A 19,455-nucleotide genomic window follows, 5' to 3' on the forward strand; every position below is an offset into this window, starting at 1 on the left:
TGACAGCCCGGCGAGGTTTCGCTCGTTTGCTGCGCGTCACGGGACGTCATCGTGAGTGCCGTTACGTCACATGATGGGAAGTGAAAAAGCCTGATGCTTTTCTCCAAAGCAACTGACAGTTATTTACCCGTTTATACAGCTGGGTAATTCTACCGAAGCTATTTTAAGGGAAGTACCTTGCTCGAGGGTGATTTGAACCCGTGCCCTTGAGGTCAAAAAGGCAGGGGGGTTAACCGCTCCGCACCAAGCTCTCCCTTTAATTTTAAATGTAATAAAGTTTTTTTTATCATCTTACACATCATCATGTAATACCTCACAGTTTATTGCTCTAATTTAGGCGAAACAACAGCTTTCACTCTGTCTATAAAAAATCTAACTTAATTTTAATTTGCTGTATAGTAACTGTATAGTTGTGTTATTTAATGCATTGATAAAGAAGCGCTTAAATGACTTTATTAAAAAAAAGTCCTTTTTAGTGTTTTCGTAACTATATTTCAATATAATAGGCTTCCTTTGTAATCCTGTGCATTTTATTTGATGCATTTAAATACATTATTCTGAGAAGGGCTTCGTAGGCTTCACCGTACTGCCGAGGGGGTCCATGGCACGAAAGAAGTTAAGAGCCCCTGTTTTAAGGGAATATTCGTGGCCGAAGTGAGCGCTGCGCAGCGACAGGTGTGCCCCTCCCCGATCTGCGTTCCAACGGGTCTGCGAGGACCGTCTGGCAGCGTAGGCCAAGCTTCGGGATCACCTCCCTGTCTCTGCTCCTCTGTGAGAGACGGAGCCGGAGAGAGAAGGGGACGGAACGTTCCCTGCCCCCATCCGCTCGGTCCAGCCGCATGACCTCACTCCCCAACCATCCCAGTGACGCGCACGCCATCGCCGCCACGACGAGAACGCCAACGTCGTAAACTGCGGCCGGATCGCAATCCGCAGCCTCGCGAGTTCGGCTCCATCCTCGCGCTGTTTACGACCCAGATCTAACCTCACGGTTGTTAAACGGGCGAAAATGTGTAAACCTGCGCCCGTGGCGCACGAGGTATCTGTTAAGTTAACCCCAGCAGTTCCCGGAAAGTTCGCGAGGCTGTCGAGCCGGTCAAGTGAGCCGGTTTGCGCAAAGGGGGGTCCGGCTGTGACTCTTCCTCTTCGAAATGAGATGCGCAGGGGTCGGTTAACCTCGGCGCTGAACCGCCTTGGCCTTTTGTTCCAGAACAGTTCCCTCTTGTTGACTCTCTCATTTCGCTGCTCCGAACCTGCAGCCAGGCTGCTCTCTTCCTGACTCGCCACGACTCGAACGGATTGCAGAATGGAGGCATTGAGGAAGCCGTCGAATCGCTATTCATGCTCGTCCTTTTAGGCAGAATAATGGCACGCAATAACGTAACGAACAAAACGCACCTCTGTCCAGCGACACGGATCATCTCGGAACTTCCCATATAAGGCGGCTGAAGTTCTCCGTAATGTTACCGCGTATGTATTTTTGTCCGTGCTGAAAACGGCAGCGGGGAAACGTCACTCTCGTTTGTGGCCGGATCTCGCTTCCCGGTTTTATCAACAGGTCTGCGGAACTTTTCTTGCTGCAGATACAGTGCTTTTACCACGTTAGTACTTTACACACAGAGCACGCTGCTTTTGCAAAGGCCCGGTGAATCTTTCTGCACGGTTCGCCGTGTACATTTCAGTTTTGGGATCGACTTTGTACCATGTTTGTCTTCTCCTCTCTCGGGCCACCCTGGTAACTTTTTTTTGTCGGCTCACTCTCTTTGGCGGTAATCCGACTCTCCGCTGGCCTCTTTGTCCGTGTCTTCGCCGGCCTTTCAAATGATGGCTTATTATTTCCATTATGTTCCTGTAAAGAAACATCCTCTAAATGGGAAGAGGCATCCTGGCCTTTTGGTGAGCATCGCGGGGCCCTGTTTGCCCACACTCACCGGAAGAGATCATGCAGTTACATAATTTGTGTCTGGGTGACAATTACAGGGTTCCACGCCCTGCAGCCCTTCATTGCCACACAGTGACTGACTGCAATCGTAGTACAAGCCTCTCCTCTTGTGCCGTTACCCTGTTGTTCGGACATTCTACCCGGTCCTCTTTTTGCTGTTTGCTTGCTACAGATTATAGCTGTGTTTTAGATTGTAGCTTTTGCCCAAGTGAGTCAGAGGGAAACCTTGGTACATGTATGTGTCATCATGTAAATTTACATTTATTTATTTAGCAGATGCTTTTGTCCAAAGCGACTTCCAATGAACTCTATGTAGTGTTACCAGCCCACACACCTTATTCACCGCGGTGACTTACACTGCTAGATACACTACTTACAATGTGTCACTCATCCATACATCAGTGGAACACACACACACACTCTCTCTGTCACTCACACACTATGGGGGAACCTGAACACCATGTCTTTGGACTGTGGGAGGAAACCAGAGCACCCGGATACAATCCATGCAACATGCAAACTCCACACAGACTGAGCGGGGGTCAAACCAACATCCTCGCGAACCACCCAGGTACTGTGAGACAGCAGCGCTACTCACTGTGCCACCGTTAGTCCGTTAGGGCATCAGATTGTAGGTCAATAAGATTGTAGCTATTTCCTATGTATGTATGTGTGTGTATGTCACATTATAGGCTTAAGGTTATGGTTAAGGTGATATGTGCAGCAGACTGTAGCTTTGGTCCAAGTGTGTGTCAGATGGTAGCCTTGGATGATGTGTATCATGGTGTTGCCTTAGTCCACATGGGCATCAGATTGTAGGCTTGGTCTCAGGGTGGGTAGGATTGTAGCTCTTTTCTGTGCATGTGTGTGTGTGTGTGTGTGTGTGTGTGTGTGTGTGTATGTGTCACATTGTAACGGTGGTCCATGTTGCATCTCATTGTAGCCTTAGCCCCATGTATGAGTCAGATTGTAGCTTTCCTCTACATGTGTGGGTTTCACAGCAGGTTAGAGGTGACCTCCACACCACCCTGCCAGCTCAGTTGAGCAGTGATATTTTGGAAATGCACGGTGTGCAACCTCGTCTGTTGAAGAGCACAGATACTATCTTTCACGCATTCTTGTTTCCACGCACGTTTTAAACCAGTTTGGCACCGGGAATAATGCGGCGTGCAATGAAAACATGGTTTGAATAGCAGCACATAATCCAGCCCGCACAATGCAACATCTATCCAACGTGACATCCAGTCTTTCTGTTTTCAAGGGACTCTCAGGGACAGCATGAAAAGGTGGTTAAGGACTTGGCAACGGGAGGAGAAACTCGAGCGTCGTCAGTTAAATAGTATTTCCGCTCCGTATCCGATTGCTTTCCTTGAGTCGTACCTCAGCGTTTCGCTAGCGGCGCATTGCTTTCCCAAGAAGCCGCCTTCTTTGCTGCAGAATCTCTGCAGTTTAGGCCATGTGGCAGTTGTGCATTTAAATACTTGCTGATAGCTGGTGATTGCTCGTAGATTTGGCTGTGTGCGCTTTTTAAAAATCATCCTTTATACATCCCGTTTGGCTGAAATGCCAAAAGGACTGATCTGGGATAGAGGTTTACTTCTAGGGGTAAGGAGATAAGCAAGCGGCAAGAATGTCCTGTACATATGTGCCGTGGGTTTGCCCCAGTCAGGAGGGAGGAATGTTAAACCCTTTGGATTAAAATCAGATTTAGCCTCGGGATGAACCCAAAACACAAACGCTAAGTATGAACCCCCAGGGATCGCGGTTATGCAATTTCACAATTATTAAAGACTTTAAGGGGCCCTGACTGGATGGGACGTACAGTCGGATAGCGCGGGGAGCTCTCCTTGGGGAACCCTGTGACTCGTAGTGGGATTAGCAACAGCTAAACAACAGGCGACTGTATGGGAGAAGCCTGATCCCACCCCTCCAGAACCCCTCGACGCTTTCCCAGTCGCCCAAACATAATTGAAGATGATAGTAATCATGGTGATAAAGCACGCCTGGCTGTACAGCACAATTCTTACAAACATATAAAATACAAGAAAGAAGATCCAAATAACCTTTTCCAAAAGCCTGGTCGTAATAATAGTAATTATAATAATAATAATAGGGCTACGAATTTGACAAAGTTTTAAATAAGCCATAAAAGGCTAGCGTGACTGTGAGAAAATGCACGCGCAGCAAGACGAGTAAGTCATTCCGAGCGAATGTTTCAACAACGATAAGTCCGAAATATTTCCTTTTTATCGGAAGATTACGAAGCGCCCTTGAAAAGGAGACGTACGACTTCCCCCCGCGAGATGCCTGTTGAGGAACTGTACACAGTTTGTCCCTGGGAGTAATGAGCGCTGGGCCCCTGCCAAGGGGAGGTAAACCGGCTGCCTTTTTTTAAACGGGGAGCTCGGACCGTAACGTCTCCGAGTTGAAGGAAAAGGAGGGAGGAGCTGTGCTTCCGGGGGTTTTTCGGCATTGCCTCTTCGGTGCTCTGTTAGTTATTGGCAATTTGAGATTTCCCAACTGAATAGCGTGTGCTATTCTTAGGCCGGAAAGCTCACGTGCTGTGCTGCGCCGTGCTGTGCTGCGCCGTGCCGCTCGTGATTCAAACCCGTGTCCTCGGTTCTCTCGGTTCGCTTGCGTCCTTCCCAGATGTGTGTGAAAGAACCAGATTTGTCCAAATTTGTCTCAATGATGCCGCGCAGTATGAGATTTTCTTTTCTTATCAACGAACAGTAACTTGTGCTCTGCTGGTTGCTTTAGGAACTCGCTGTTGTGAATCAGAAATGTCTGCGTATCAGGAACTTGACCTAATAGGCCAACTGGTAGTAGAGTGGTTACGCTTTGTGGCTCTGAAGGTTGCCGGTTTGATCCCCTCTCTGGCTGCCATACCCTTGAGTAAGGTACTTAACCTGAATTGTTCCGCTAAAATTACCCAGCTGTATAAATAGGAAACTAATTGTAACCTTAACATGGTAAGATCATGGGAGATCATCAGAAAATGGGCCATCATGAGCCTCTATAGGACAGGCAGATGAAGAAAATGAGAGCGGTTGATCAAATGGGCTGGCGGTCACATCGGCAACACCAATATTTTCTGTCGGGTTAAGGCTACACTATATTCTGAAAGCTGTCCGGTCAGGGATTTTGTTAACGCATTCAGATTAATTCTGTAAAATAAGAGGCTATCACGTTGTTCCCCCGGCGCGGTTGCGTCGGACCCAAGTACGGAGCACGGGAAGCTTGGTCATGGGGCGGTTCGGTAGACATTGTCAAAAAAAACAGGCAAAGGGTAACCGATGTGCAAACAGAATCCAAAGGGGCAAATCCAAGAACCGTAATCCAAGAAACAGGCGAGCGATCAGGCAAACCAGAGAGTTGGAGACGAGGAGCAGGGCGAGGACAAGGAGCGGGGCGGGGAGCGCGACAAGGACCGCGAGTGATCAATAAGGCTGAACAAGGTTCCGCACCGTGCTGTGTTTCGCATTGCCTTCTTATACCTGCGTTTAACGAGTCGTGGCAGGTGTTTCCTGTTGCGCCGCCGTGGGGGGCGTGACAGTGGCACTGGTCATTCATGAGATGAATATAGAATCTCAACATCATTAGATAAAACAGAGCAAAGAGGTCGAAAAAAGTCAAAGACAAAAAAATTTAAAAGGTTCAAAGACATGTTGTTCAGGTCCCCCCATAGTGTGTGAGTGACAGAGAGAGTGTGTGTGTGTGTTCCACTGATGTATGGGTGAGTGACCCATTGTAAGTAGTGTATCTAGCAGTGAAAGTCTTTGGGTGCTCTGGTTTCCTCCCACAGTCCAAAGACATGCTGTTCAGGTCCCCCCATAGTGTGTGAGTGACAGAGAGAGTGTGTGTGTGTTCCACTGATGTATGGGTGAATGACCCATTCTAAGTAGTGTATCTGGCAGTGTAAGTCACCGCGGTGAATGAAGTGTGTGGGCTCATAACACTACATAGAGTTCATTGGAAGCCGCTTTGGAGAAAAGCGTCTGCTAAGTAAATAAATGTAAATGTAAATGTAAAACAGAGCTTAATTAAGAAATAACTGATCTGAGACCGGGATGGTTCGGAACATGGAAGTAGGATCACTAAATATTGTCGTGCTGTGCAGCAAATAGTGGCCACCGTGAAAAATCATTTCTTTGGTATCATGTAGTACTATGTCACTAATTACACATCATTTCACAACCTTGCCAGCACAAAATAAGGGGGTAATTTCTGTATAATTACCATGCATTTCAAGTACTTCAAAAGCTGTGATGGGTTATTATGCTAGAGTTTTATTTTTGTTCCTGAAACTCATCAACTTCATTAAATATATACAAACCTTTTATATATCGAGGCCTTAGATGACCTTGGCAACCTCTTTTATGTTTTTTTCCGCTGTTTGTATTTTTTCACGAAGGTCAGATGTATAGGAGACGCTTTTTAATGCTTTCTTTCCCTCCGCAGTGAAATACATGCGGGAGGCCACCCCCTATGTGAAGAAGGGGTCTCCGGTGTCTGAGATCGGATGGGAGACACCCCCCCCAGAGTCGCCCCGCCTTGGAAGCCCACACTCTGACCCCCCGACCACACCTGCCCTGTCCTTGCAAGGGGACCGGCGTTACATCCCCCTGAAAATGTGTTACGTCACAAGAGGCATGTCAACCCCTGACCCCGAAAACAGGTACCTCCCTGTCCTCCCAAGAAGTGCTCTCGAACTACCGGAATTTCTTCGGAAGTGGCACCAGAGCATCGTTGGTCTTATTGTGAAATTTTCTTTCTTCGCTTGAAACTTTTAGTTTTGAAGAAGGATGGGGTTGGACCTGGTTAGCGGAATCGCGTATAGCAATGTTCACATCAGTGTTTTATCAAAATGCTTATATATATATATATATATAATATATATAGCTATAAGTTATAAGCGAGTCCTTGTAGCATGGCTGATAATGTTTATAACAGTGTCTATGACAATGACAGTTCATGTAACAAGTGATCAGACAGAGGACTGTAAAGATACAGTGCTGCTTGAAAGTATGTGAACCACTCGTGTCCCTTAGTTTTACCACGCAATGGTCATTTGATGAGAAGCAGTGTTTCTCATCTGACATGATAGGTGTGTGATGACCGATTCCATATGTTGCTTTAGAGGAAATCGTGTGTGTGTGTGTGTGGTAGAAAAGCTGGAGTAGTAAAAATAAACAAAACACCAAATTGCATCGGTTAAAGCAAGTAAGTAGAATCAGGTGTGTAAATCATAACCACACACACACACACACACACACTTTCTGAACCGCTTGTCCCATACAGGGTCACGGGGAGCCGGAGCCTAACCCGGTAACTCAGGGCGCAAGGCCGGAGGGGGAGGGGACACACCCAGGACGGGATGCCAGTCCGTCTCAAGTCACCCCAAGCGGGACTCGAACCCCAGACCCACTGGAGAGCAAGACCTGGTCCAACCCACTGCGCCACCGCGCCCCCCTAAATCATAACCATTTATTCATTTTATAAGTTATTTTAAGAATTTACATTTAGGTTCTGTAAGTTTATTTGAATGTTTTATATAAGAATGATGACCATCCCTCTCGGGTTCACATAGTTTTAAGCAGCACTGTATTCCCCCAGGGGGTTGTGGTGGTGCAGCGGGTTTGGCTCTCTGGTGGGTCTGGGGTTCGAGTCTCACTTGGGGTGCCTTGCGGTGGACTGACGTCCCGCCCTGGGTGTGTCCCCTCCCCCTCCAGCCCTGCACCCTGTGTTGCCGGGTTAGGCTTCGGCTCATCTGGACAAGTGGTTGCGGACATTGCGTGCGTGCGTGCGTGTGTGTGTGTGTGTGTGCGCCTGTGTGTATTTCCCTATGAACTGTTCCTCCGCTCCCCCTATATAGCTCTTCAAGCTTGGATCATTATTAAATGCTACACACAGATACTGCTTTAACTGAATCTCAGCGAGGATTAGAAGGCCCTATAGACTGACTGACTGCCTTTCAATGGAAACACGCAAAGGAGCATGGGAGCCATTGTGAAGTACCCTGCTATTTGCATTTCTCTTGGTATGTGCTCTGTAAACTTTTTACTCAATTTGGAGTATCACCAGTCAACTGGTCTCCAGATCAGCAGTCAGACAAGAGCAGACATGACCGGTGCATACAGATGTACATGTCAGTTACACTATGATGGGGTATTTCTAAGAAACCAGAGTCAGCAAATTCCCGCTGTCCCGGGGCGACGTGAGATCACTTGGCGGAAGGTGACTTTTGACATCCCTCTTGGGTCATCCTGCAGTCAGCTCCTTTCAGTGTAAATATCCGGTATGTGTTACTACATTTTGGCCATGAAATCACAGATTATTGAACAAGTCCCAGCGCTGTCGCTGGCCGCGGTTCACACTGCAGTACTTTTAACACAATGGATCCTGGGATTCCACAGCGCTCCAGTACGGCGTGCCGTTCGAGTCGGCAGCCTTTCCCGGCATCAAAGAGGACGGGGACGAGTTCAAAGACCCGAATTAAAAAGGACTTCAAAGTACGGCCATATTCCAAGACCCCTCCGAAGGGAGACTGACAGCAATATCTTTCACAGCCTCTTGACCACCGTCATCTCTGTTACTCAGATCGCCTCGATGGGAATGAAAAAAGGAGGGAAAAATCCTGAACAAAGCAGAACGCAGCTCCCCAAAGCCGCCCGACACCCCGTGCCGGAGCTCACGGTTTTACGATGGGCGAACTGGAGTCCGAGATGTTTCGCTTACATAATCGGCGAAGCGAAACCGCGTTCGGCGATGTGGCGACAGGGCGGCGCGCGCGTGGGCCGGACCGCCCACAGGAAGCCGGTCGGCGAAATCGAGTCGCACCGCAACCTGTCGATCTTGAGAAACCCGGGCCTTCGACGCGTCTGCAAAAAACAGCTTCCCCCCGCATTTCATTAGGCAGTCACATGCAAAAAGTTCACTTTATTTCCTTCATTTGTCTTTTTTTTTTTTTTCAAATTCATCAAGCTATTTCTGTGGGGGAAGGGGGTGCGGTGGCGCAGTGGGTTGGACCGCAGTCCTGCTGTCCGGTGGGTCTGGGGTTCGAGTCCCGCTTGGGGTACCTTGCGACGGACTGGCGTCCCGTCCTGGGTGTGTCCCCTTCCCCCTCAGGCCTTACGCCCTGTGTTGCCGGGTAGGCTCCGGTTCCCCGTGACCCCCTACGGGACAAGCGGTTCTGAAAATGTGTGTGTGTGTGTATTTCTGTGGGCAGGAACAAAGCAGTCCACCCCCCCCACACACACACACTTTCTGAACCACTTGTCCCATTCAGGGTCATGGGGAGCCAGAGCCTAACCCAGCAACACAGGGCACAGGGCTGGAGGGGGAGGGGACACATCCAGGAGAGGACACCAGTCTGTCGCAAGGCACCCCAAGCAAGACTCGAACCCTGGACCCACCAGAGAGCAGGACCCGGTCCAACCCACTGCACCACCACCAAAGCACTTTGCTTTAATGTAAATATAATGAGATTCTTTTAAAAAAAAAAAAATCAAAACAGGTCTTTAAACCTATCAGTCGAGCCTTTTCAGTTCCGTGTTCCAGAATTTTCTGCGTTACACATCTGACTATATTCCTCAATGTACCCTGAATGTACCGCGCTTAAAAATCGTAGTTCCTCTTCGGCCCGTTCCCATGCTGCTTTCATAACCCCAAACGATCAAGAACCGCCTTCACCGTATCAGATTTGCTGACCGTGCGGCTACGCGCCCGGTCTGTCCGAACGAAGCGTTTGCGGAAACCCTTCTTCATCGCGGAAGCGCGGTCGGCGGTCATTTCGCACGCGGTTCACGCCGCACGCGTGGAGCTACGCGGCACGCAAAGGTGTCCCGCGTCCGGCTTCCCTCGCAGCGTGTGAGAGAAGCCCGTCCGTCCATTCAGTCCGGCGCGGTAATCGGACGTCGAGACGGCCGGCGTGCCTCCTCTGCTGACAGCTTAATAAAGGCTCCCTGTGCGGTTCTGGCACTAGTGGACTTCAGCTAAAAATGGACCCCCCCAGCCCCCCGCAGCTGATCTGTTTAGTCTGTCCAACATGTGCAGCACAGCCCCTGGTCCAAGGCAGAAGTTGCCCGCCAACGAGATAGATTCATAGTGATACCCTCCTCCTCCTCCTCCTCCTCCTGTGTCTCACTGGCAGTTAGTCCTTCATCACAACATGCGAGAATCGTTTGAGGAACCGCATGCAGCTCCATCACTCGGGTCGAAATTCGTCGCCAGAAACTCTTGCAAGATCATTTGTGCACCCCCCCCCCATTTCAAGCATTTCAAATACGACGGTTCATCTTTACACAGCCGGTCTTTTGGACGTGGTCTCACATCACGTTGAACGATAAAATTTATAGCGGTCGAGTAATACAAAAGGAGGTCCGTCTCCAACTTTCTCCTTTTTCTGATTTTTGTTTTCCAGCACAACAAATATACTGCAATAAATAATTTTTGCGATGAATTCAAGTCATTGCGACGGAAGTTCTGCCGTGAACGACGGTAGCATCTCCCCCCGTCTACAACTTGACCACCTTTGCAAGGAGACACCTTATCCGGATCCCCGCACGTCGAACGATGCGAATTCTTCCCGTTTCGTCTCGCTTTGCAGATTTAATTCACCCATCCTGGTATCTTCATATTTCACACTGTCTGCATTTCTGTTCTGCTGAGTTATATTGCGAACTACAGACCTATGCAGTGCTCTTTGTCACCTTGTTCAGAAGAGAACAGTCAATAAAAATAACTGACTGACGCATTGTTGGGTGGCACAGCAGGTAGTGCTTGTGCTTCACAGCTCCTGAGGTGGGTGTCTGGATATCGACTCAAATCCAGCTCAACCTGTGTGGATTTTGCATGTTCTTGTCTTTGTATGGATTTCCTCCTGGTGCTCTGGTTTCCTCCCATAGTTCAAAGACATGTGTTTCAGGCAGATTGGTGTCTCAGTTGCCCACAACGTACGTGTGTGTGTGTGTGTGTGTGTGTGAGACTGCCTTGTGATGGACTAGCGTCCCATCCGGGGTGTACCCTGCCTCATGCCCTGTGCCTCTGGACCACTGCAACCCTGAACTAGACAAGAAAATCACTGTTTTGAACATATTACTGACTGAATAAATAATCTGGAATTGGACCAAGTAATTAATTGAAACAAAATAAGTAGCACTAACTGTAAGTTTCTTGCGAAGGTGTGTTTTAAGAAAATACAGTAAGAAAATGGAAGTTATTTTAGTATTTCAAACCAAAGGAAGCGCTTTAAATCATGAACTGCGGAGACTTAGAACAGACACAGTCATCTTTTACTGAAGTCCATGTACACCATTGCTTCGCCGCACTATCATGGGGGGGTTGTGATTATTGGTAGAGTGAGAATTAAGGTTACAGTAAGGGACAGGAGTCAGGGTTACAGTAACACCCTCGAGCACCTTGCTGTTTCCATCCTGTATGTAAGGTGAGGCTCGAACCTGCAACCTTTGGGTCTAAATCCACTAGCGTAGTGATTAGTCTGGTCTCTGTGGTGAGCTTCACAACTCTGACCTTTGGGTACCAAACTCTGGTCGCCTAGCTGCCTTTGGACCCAAGGGTCGCAGGTTCGACCCCCACCTCCAGCTGTAGTACCCTTGAGCAAGGTACTTACCCTGAATTGCTCCAGTAAAATTACCCAGTTGTATAAATGGGTAAATAGTTGTAAATACCGCAACGTTGTAAGTCACTTTGGAGACCAAATGAATAAATGTACGTAAAGTAAATGCCTGTATGGATTTCTTTGCGTCTCCAGGCACTTTGAGCTGCATTCCCCGGATGCCAAACACACCGTGGTACTGAGGTGTAAGGACACGACTGCCGCACAGGCCTGGTTTACGGCCGTCCAGTCCGCTGCCATCGGCCTCATCCCCAAGGTGATCGCAGAGGTCAAAGAGCAAACGGGGAGAACTGGGATTGCCGGGAGTCGAGAAATCCGCCACCTCGGATGGCTTGCGGAGAAGGTACGCGCACATCCGTGCATCGCGCTTCTTTTCTCTTACCATTTTAAAGGGTTGCTTTGTTCATTTCACTTTTGATTTTGTTATGCAAACAGCGAGTTAGATCATGCAGCCTTTAACGCAACGTCTGTGTAATAAGAGTAAAAAAAAAAAAAAAAAATTAAAAAAACATTCCGAGCATAAATCCACAGTGTAAAAACTCATTTGGAGACGGCGGTAATTGAGCGGGGCTGCGGTTTTGCGTTTCTGCGCCCCAAAAACACGTTACGTGCAGAGATTTTTGTGTATTCTAATTGCTCTAATGGAAGCCTGACTTAATGGAGAGTTATGCCTTTGATGTGCGAGTGGGGGGGTTTGTTTCCACATCTCAGTGTTTAGCTAATCCCCCTCAATATAGTGGGGGGGAGTGCCCACTTTTCATTTAGCAAAGACACTGGGGGTCTGTTTTATAAAAGAGGACAACATTGTGTGTGTGTGTGTGTTTGTATTTAAGCCTTCTCTTCTCCCACAATAATACCACAATAATAAGCCCCCCCCCATAATAAAGCGAGGAAGCGGAGGCCTCTCCAGACTGTTAGCCAGAGGACTCTGTGGCTCTGTCTGTTTCGGCTACAGTAGCAGCTGACGCGGAGCGACTCTCCTCGACGTGACCGCAGCTCTTCTCTTATTAAATCCTCTTTTCATCGCGCTCTCATTAGCGGGGCTTTGGCACGGACGGCTACTCGAGGCTTCCCTCTATTCCAGCCGGTCCGCGGAGCTGCCACTTTTCAGAATTTAATGAGGCCCTCACTTAATGTCTCTCATTACCACCCCCCCAACCGACCCCCGTTCCCAGCACACCCCTTCAACCATCTTGCCGAATAATTAGGAAGGGGAAAAGCCTCCAGTGTGCCGAGCGGCTGCCGCCGCGATCCGAGTTCCCCCGCGCAGCGACCGTACCTTTCAACAAGGGCTCGTTTGTGGTCGGCGCCGATCCGCGGCCGTGACGCACCGCGGGAGAGCCGCACTCTTTATTTAGCCCTTTTGATGGCGAGCGGAGCCTTTGGAGCTGCACGGTCCAGGAGTCCCGGGGGGGGGTAACGGGCTCCGTTAGCATTCAAGACCGCGCGTGATGGGGGAGATGCTTGTATGGTATTTACACCCCGCCGCTGATGTGTTGGGCCGCGCGAAAAGGCCGAACTCGGTTGTCGCAAACGTGTTTATGAAATGTGAGCTAATACAGATCTGAGGGCTACGTGCTGCGCAGCGGCGGCTGGTTCAGACGAAAGCGTAAAAAGCGCTGCTTTTCGTCTTTTGCCCGAACGCACCGCGGTTCCGCGCGGGGGGTTCCCACATCAAACGGCGTCTCAGGGACGGCGCGAGGCGGGAGGCGTCTGTGGCCCTGACGCTCGACGCGAGGAACCCCGTTCCCGCGCCGCACCTCGAGACGACGGACGAGGCGCTCGGCCTCTCCGAGTCGGCGCCGCTGACCCTCCGCGGTTACGGTTAATGAAATAATCAGAACTCGGTGCACTTTTGTAGGGAAAATGGCTGAGGCATTATGCGGTGGCTTCCGTACATAATTCACGCAGGGTTCTTAGGATCCGTTTGATTCCACCCATTCGGATATTCATCAAATACGGGTTCCTCTGCCTTTTCCGAGTGTGGAGTTTTTTGTTTATTAATTCATCTTTGTTCCTTATTGAAGAGTATTACTTTCGAGGGGAGGCTGTACTTCAAAGCACAGTGTGCAGTGCAATAATTCCTGTGCGTTTTAATAGGAAGGTATGAAAAAGCCTTAGTCCATCCATCTGCCCATCTGCCCATCCGTCCATCCATCCATCTGCCCATCTGTCCATCCATCCATCCATCTGCCCATCCATCCATCCATCCATCTGCCCATCTGTCCATCCATCCATCCATCTGCCCATCCATCCATCCATCTGCCCATCTGCCCATCTGTCCATCCATCCATCTGCCCATCTGTCCATCCATCCATCCATCTGCCCATCCATCCATCCGCCCATCTGCCCATCCATCTGCCCATCTGCCCATCTGCCCATCCGTCCATCCATCCATCCATCCATCCATCCATCCATCTGCCCATCTGCCCATCCGTCCATCCATCCATCTGCCCATCTGTCCATCCATCCATCCATCTGCCCATCCATCCATCCATCCATCCATCCATCCATCTGCCCATCTGCCCATCCATCCATCCATCTGCCCATCCATCCATCCATCTGCCCATCTGCCCATCTGCCCATCCGTCCATCCATCCATCTGCCCATCTGTCCATCCATCCATCCATCCATCCATCCATCCATCCATCCATCTGCCCATCTGCCCATCCATCCATCCATCTGCCCATCTGTCCATCCATCCATCCATCTGCCCATCCATCTGCCCATCCATCTATCCATCCGCCCATCCATCCATCCGTCCATCCATCCATCTATCCATCTGCCCATCCGTCCATCCATCCATCCGCCCATCCATCCATCCATCCATCCATCCATCCATCCATCTGCCCATCCATCCATCCGCCCATCCGTCCATCCATCCATCCGCCCATCCATCCATCCATCCATCCATCCATCTGCCCATCCATCCATCTGCCCATCCGTCCATCCATCCATCTGCCCATCCCTCCATCCATCTGCCCATTCGCCCATCCGTCCATCCATCCATCCATCCATCCATCCATCCGCCCATCCGCCTATCCGTTCCATCAATCGGCATCCATCAATAGCTCCCCCTTCGCTGCAGGATCACGGTGGTTCATAGAATATTCCGGAAGCATATGGCATGAGGCAGAGTACAGCATGGACAGGATACCAGTGAGGCCTTAGTGATGATGGTATTTATACCGTGGTATTACAGACATGTTTATGATGGAGTTTAACAATTAACCAGCTCCCTGCGTTGCTTTCTTGGAATGTGTGCAGAGTGTAGGATGTAAGCAGTCACAGAATTAATTAAACATCTATAAACTTAACAGCTAGTTGAAATGTACTTGATTCTGAGAAAGGCCCTATTAAACGCTGGCTCGGGACTGTCCTCGGTCTGCAGAGACGGTCCGACCACCTGCTGACACGAGCCGCCCGGCCGTCGAGTCACAGTAATTAAATACATCGCCTCCGTGGAAAGACAAACAGAGCGAGCAATAAATCTGTTATTCGAGGATTTAAACAATTCAATATAGTGAAAGGCACTTTAGGGGGAGCGGCAAAAAAAGAGGAGCTCATATTCGCTTCTAGAGACAAGATAATGATGCAGTGAGTGTGGACGATGAAAGGAGGTATGAAGCAAAAAGGCACTTTGTTTGCTGCCAGCACAAGAGCACAATCCCCATTTTTCACAGTTTGAAAGAACATGCAAATAGACGCGAACACACACGCGCACACAGTAATCAAGGGCAAATGTAACAATGGACCACCTCCACCATTGACTTGGGGCTCCAGCATCTTCCTTGAAATTGCCGGGTGTTACCAGCGACGCCCCCTTCAGCCACCCTCCGGCGCCTCCTACAGGCTGCGTCTTGTGTTGCAGGCGGAGAGCGACCAACGGCGATGGAGGCCGGTGCTGGTGATAGTGACGGAGAAGGACCTGCTCCTGTACGACAGCATGCCCCGGGTGAAAGAGGCTTGGTACAGCCCGGCACACACCTACCCTCTGCTCGCCACACGGTACGTTGCCCCCTGCCTCCAAAGGCCTGCGTGGAGCCGTTCAATGGTGTTAGTCTAGTTTCCATTTGAACAAATAATTAGTGCCAATATTCCTACTAATTTGCTGCCTCCTTTATCTAAAGCAGCATATTGTGCTTGATGAGTTGATATACCAGGGGATTTTTACTGGAACTTATAGGTATGTATCACAGTCACCCTGGGATTTGAACCAACAACCTTCAGTTTGTACACAGCTTTTAACCACCTAACCTGCTGTGGTAAATTTGTGTTATATAGGCTTATACATTTATGACTGTGGTTATTAATGAATGCACCGCTAAACTGCGTGTGTGTGCGTGTTGTGTGCGCGCGGTTACTGAGTCCTTTCGCTAAACCCTCCCGTCTGCCGTCTTCGGTCTCTGCCACCGTTGGCGTTCCTCGGCGGTCTTTGGGAAAGCGCGATCCCAGCGTTACCGCAACGGTGACTCACGACGCGCCTCTGCCAGGTTCCTAGGAAACGAATGGAAAGGCTTGCCGTGAACTTACGAGCCCTCAGCTCACGTACAGAGCTGGGAGGGGTGGAATAGTGAGAGGTGGGGTGGCGATTAAGACCTCTGATCAAACACGCCAAGCTGAATTGCTTGAACACCCTCTGTGTGTATGAACGCGTGGATATTTCTATATTTATGTACACAGGTGGTATAGTGAGTGGGTAGAGCCACTGCCTTGCCCTCGAAGGACTCTGGTTTGAATCCTACTTCCTGCTGTTGCTCCTTTGATCAAGATACTTACCCTGAACTGATGTAGTAAAAACACCCAGATGTGTAAATGGGTAAATAAATGTAAGGTGAAATGTGCCCTAATGGGGGTGCGGTAGTGCAGCGGGTTTGGCCTGTGCCTGCTCTCTGGTGGGTCTGAGGTTCGAGTCCCGCTTGGGGTGCCTTGCAACGGACTGGCGTCCCGTCCTGGGTGTGTCCCCTCCCCCTCCGGCCTTGCGCCCTGCGTTGCCGGGTTAGGCTCCGGTTTGCCACCAACCAGTGTGTATGTGAAAGGTGTCTGCTCAACAGATGAATGAAGCACAGGCATACTGTAGTAACTTTACTATGTTATGCCAGTGGTGGGTGAGAAGGATGTCTGTTATGTGGAAAAAGTACAACAAACTGATTGTATTCTTTCAGGCTGGTCCACTCCGGACCGGACAGGGGCTCCCCGCAGCCCGGTCGAGAGCTCTCCTTCGCCACACGGACCGGAACCCGCCTGGGCATAGAGGCCCACCACTTCAGGGTGGAAACCGGCAAGGACCTGTCACTGTGGACCAGGCACATCGTGACCGGCTGTCACTCCTCTGCCGAGATGATTAAAGAGGTCACCACCAGTGAGTAAACCAGCGGAACCGGTTACCCCACAGTTGGGGGTGGGGCTATGATCAGGGGGTGGAGCTATGGTCAGGGTGTTGGGGTGATGTAGGGCACCTACAGGCTCTAGGAGAGTCATCCGGCGGATAGTGAGGCCGGTGTGGTCTGGCACACGGCACGTTTTCTCATTTTCACACTCTTAAAGTTTCACTTTCCGATCCGCTTTGCTGAAGGTTGTACCGGCTCTTGGAGTGTGCGTTCAGCCCGACGGTGTGATTCGGGTCATACCGCAACGCCGAGGAGCACGATAAGCAGCGATATTCTTTCGCTTCGCGACAGCAGGTGTTGGAAAGAGACACACTGACGGGGCGGAGAGGGAGACGGATTGTTTAAAAAAAGGGGGTGGGAGCAGCATTTCTGGTCTGAATTAGAGATGCGGGGGCATTCCAGCCTCCAGCAAGATCGTTTATATTGCGTGCTTTTGCTCGGCCGCCAACTACCGCCCTCCGCCCCGTCGAAGGCCGATTCCTGGACAGATTGTAAATTCTCCATCCCGACGCGAATGCCGATGGAACCGGACACAGGGGAGAGGGCTGGATGGCTTTGTCTTTCCCATATGGAAGACATCAGCAATTTCCATTTTTAGAATGGAATGCCCCTTAGAGCACTGGCGTGGGTGGTCCCTCTGTAGGGGGCAACGGATCTTTGGCTCTCGTGGGCAGCCCCCTCATCTCGCTCGAACCCGGGACCCAACCTGCACCCTCCCCGCGTGACACTCGCACAAAGACCTGTAAGCTTTCAGCAGGAAGCCCAAAACAAAACTTGCATTTTTTTTTTTTTTTTTATAATGGAAAATAGTTCTATTCTTCTGTGACCATGAAGTTAACAGCACGGGCATAAAGAAAATATCGTCTCACTAGCTTCTGCCAAGCAACAAAATCAAATGTAAATTAAAAAAAAATGAAAACAAATGTTTGTTCAAGTCATTTTCTGTCAAAGGGGAATAACAAACCCTTCCTTTAAATATTACACATGATGTTTAGGACATGCACTATATAATTCAAAATATACATTTGAAAGTTGATTGCCGGTGATAAAATACCTCCCCATTTGAGATGCATTGCTCTAATATTAGGATGCATTTGTACAGTTTGGGAAAATTGCTGCGAAATCGCCCAGATCTTTGCTGTTACCATTAAAAAAGAAAAAAAAACACGGCCGGTCTTCTGAGGAATTCTGCAGGACTAGGGCCAAGACCGAAATGGATCAAACCTCAGATGGTTCCTTTCTGGATCAATCTAACCTTCTACATTTGATGTTTAGCATGCTTTTTGAAAAAAAAAAAGCCAAAATTCACAACCGGATATTTTTTTGCCCTCTAAAGGAGAATTTTTGTTAATGTTTGGCCTTTTTTTAAAAAGCATGTTAAACATCCAATGGGGGTAAAAAACATCTGGGTGTGAATTTTTGGCCTTTTTGTAAAAGCTTCACACTGATGCCTTTCCTTTGTAACCTATGATTTTTCAAGGCCGATCATTTTTATTCTGGAAATATTAATGAAAGGGAGCTCTGGCTGAGGATGAAAATGACACCTTGGCCCTTCCATTACCAAAGACGCATCATCCACGCCGCACGTCCTTTCCCTGGACACCATACATCACGGAGTGTTTTTTAATCAACAGCGACATAAAACACCGTCAACAACAGCATTTCTTTCGATTTCTTTTAATGGTTATTTTAAGACATTAATTTTCTCAAGCCTTCAAGGGCATTTTCCCCTCCAGAATGTGAGGAATGTGGACTTTTTAGAGGCTCCACAAATGCCAAGGATATTTTTTTGCTGCAGAAGAACAGATGGACACAGTGGCATTTCAGATACACACACACACACACACACTGTCTCAAACCGCTTGTACCGAGCAGGGTCGCGGCGAGCCGGAGCCTAACCCAGCAACACAGGGCACAAGGCTGGAGGGGGAGGGGACACACCCAGAACGGGATGCCAGTCCACTGCAAGGCACCACAAGCGGGACTCGAACCCCAGACCAACCAGAGAGCAGGCAGAGGCCAAGCCCGCCGCACCGCCGCGCTCCCCCTCGGCATTTCAGATACGTAAATGAAAAATGTGGCACAGCGTGACACCTGGAGTAAATTAACCTCAGGTCAGGAAGAAGCCTTTTGTTTGCAGCTGTTGGTAGCTGTTTTGTTTTTGCGTTTGGGGAAAAACCCATCCGGGACGCGGATGGTGCGTCGTTACCCGTTTTGGGATTCTGCGAGGTCCAGCCAGAGGCCTTGAACCTTCAACCTGGATCCGGCTTCCAAGAAAACAGGGATCGGTTCGAGAGCGGCCATCCTAGTGCCGTGAGGTTCCGTTGCGCGCCGGGCCTTCCGGCGAGGGACACTCGGACAAAACACGCCGTCTGCTCCGGCCCGTATCATCTTTTTATCTCTGGCAGCTTTGGCCCGTAAGCTATTTGAGCGTGTATCCAAGGTGCGCAGATTGGCTCGGAAACGATGCGAGAAGGAGAGGGACT

At 49.5% G+C, this 19,455-nt stretch overlaps 1 protein-coding gene across 1 annotated transcript in view; it reads left to right on the plus strand.

The window, feature by feature from the left end:
* Positions 1-19,455, plus strand: part of sntb1 (syntrophin, basic 1) — a 30,389-nt gene that overhangs the window by 6,733 nt on the left and 4,201 nt on the right. Inside the window, exons 2-5 of the mRNA XM_029259901.1 lie at positions 6,404-6,620; positions 11,715-11,922; positions 15,451-15,587; positions 16,745-16,941. Of these exons, the coding sequence (XP_029115734.1) occupies positions 6,404-6,620; positions 11,715-11,922; positions 15,451-15,587; positions 16,745-16,941 (759 nt within the window). The remainder of the gene's footprint in view (positions 1-6,403; positions 6,621-11,714; positions 11,923-15,450; positions 15,588-16,744; positions 16,942-19,455) is intronic.

This window comes from Scleropages formosus, chromosome 18, assembly GCF_900964775.1.
Source record: "Scleropages formosus chromosome 18, fSclFor1.1, whole genome shotgun sequence".
In the NCBI taxonomy this organism is placed as follows: Eukaryota; Metazoa; Chordata; class Actinopteri; order Osteoglossiformes; family Osteoglossidae; genus Scleropages; species Scleropages formosus.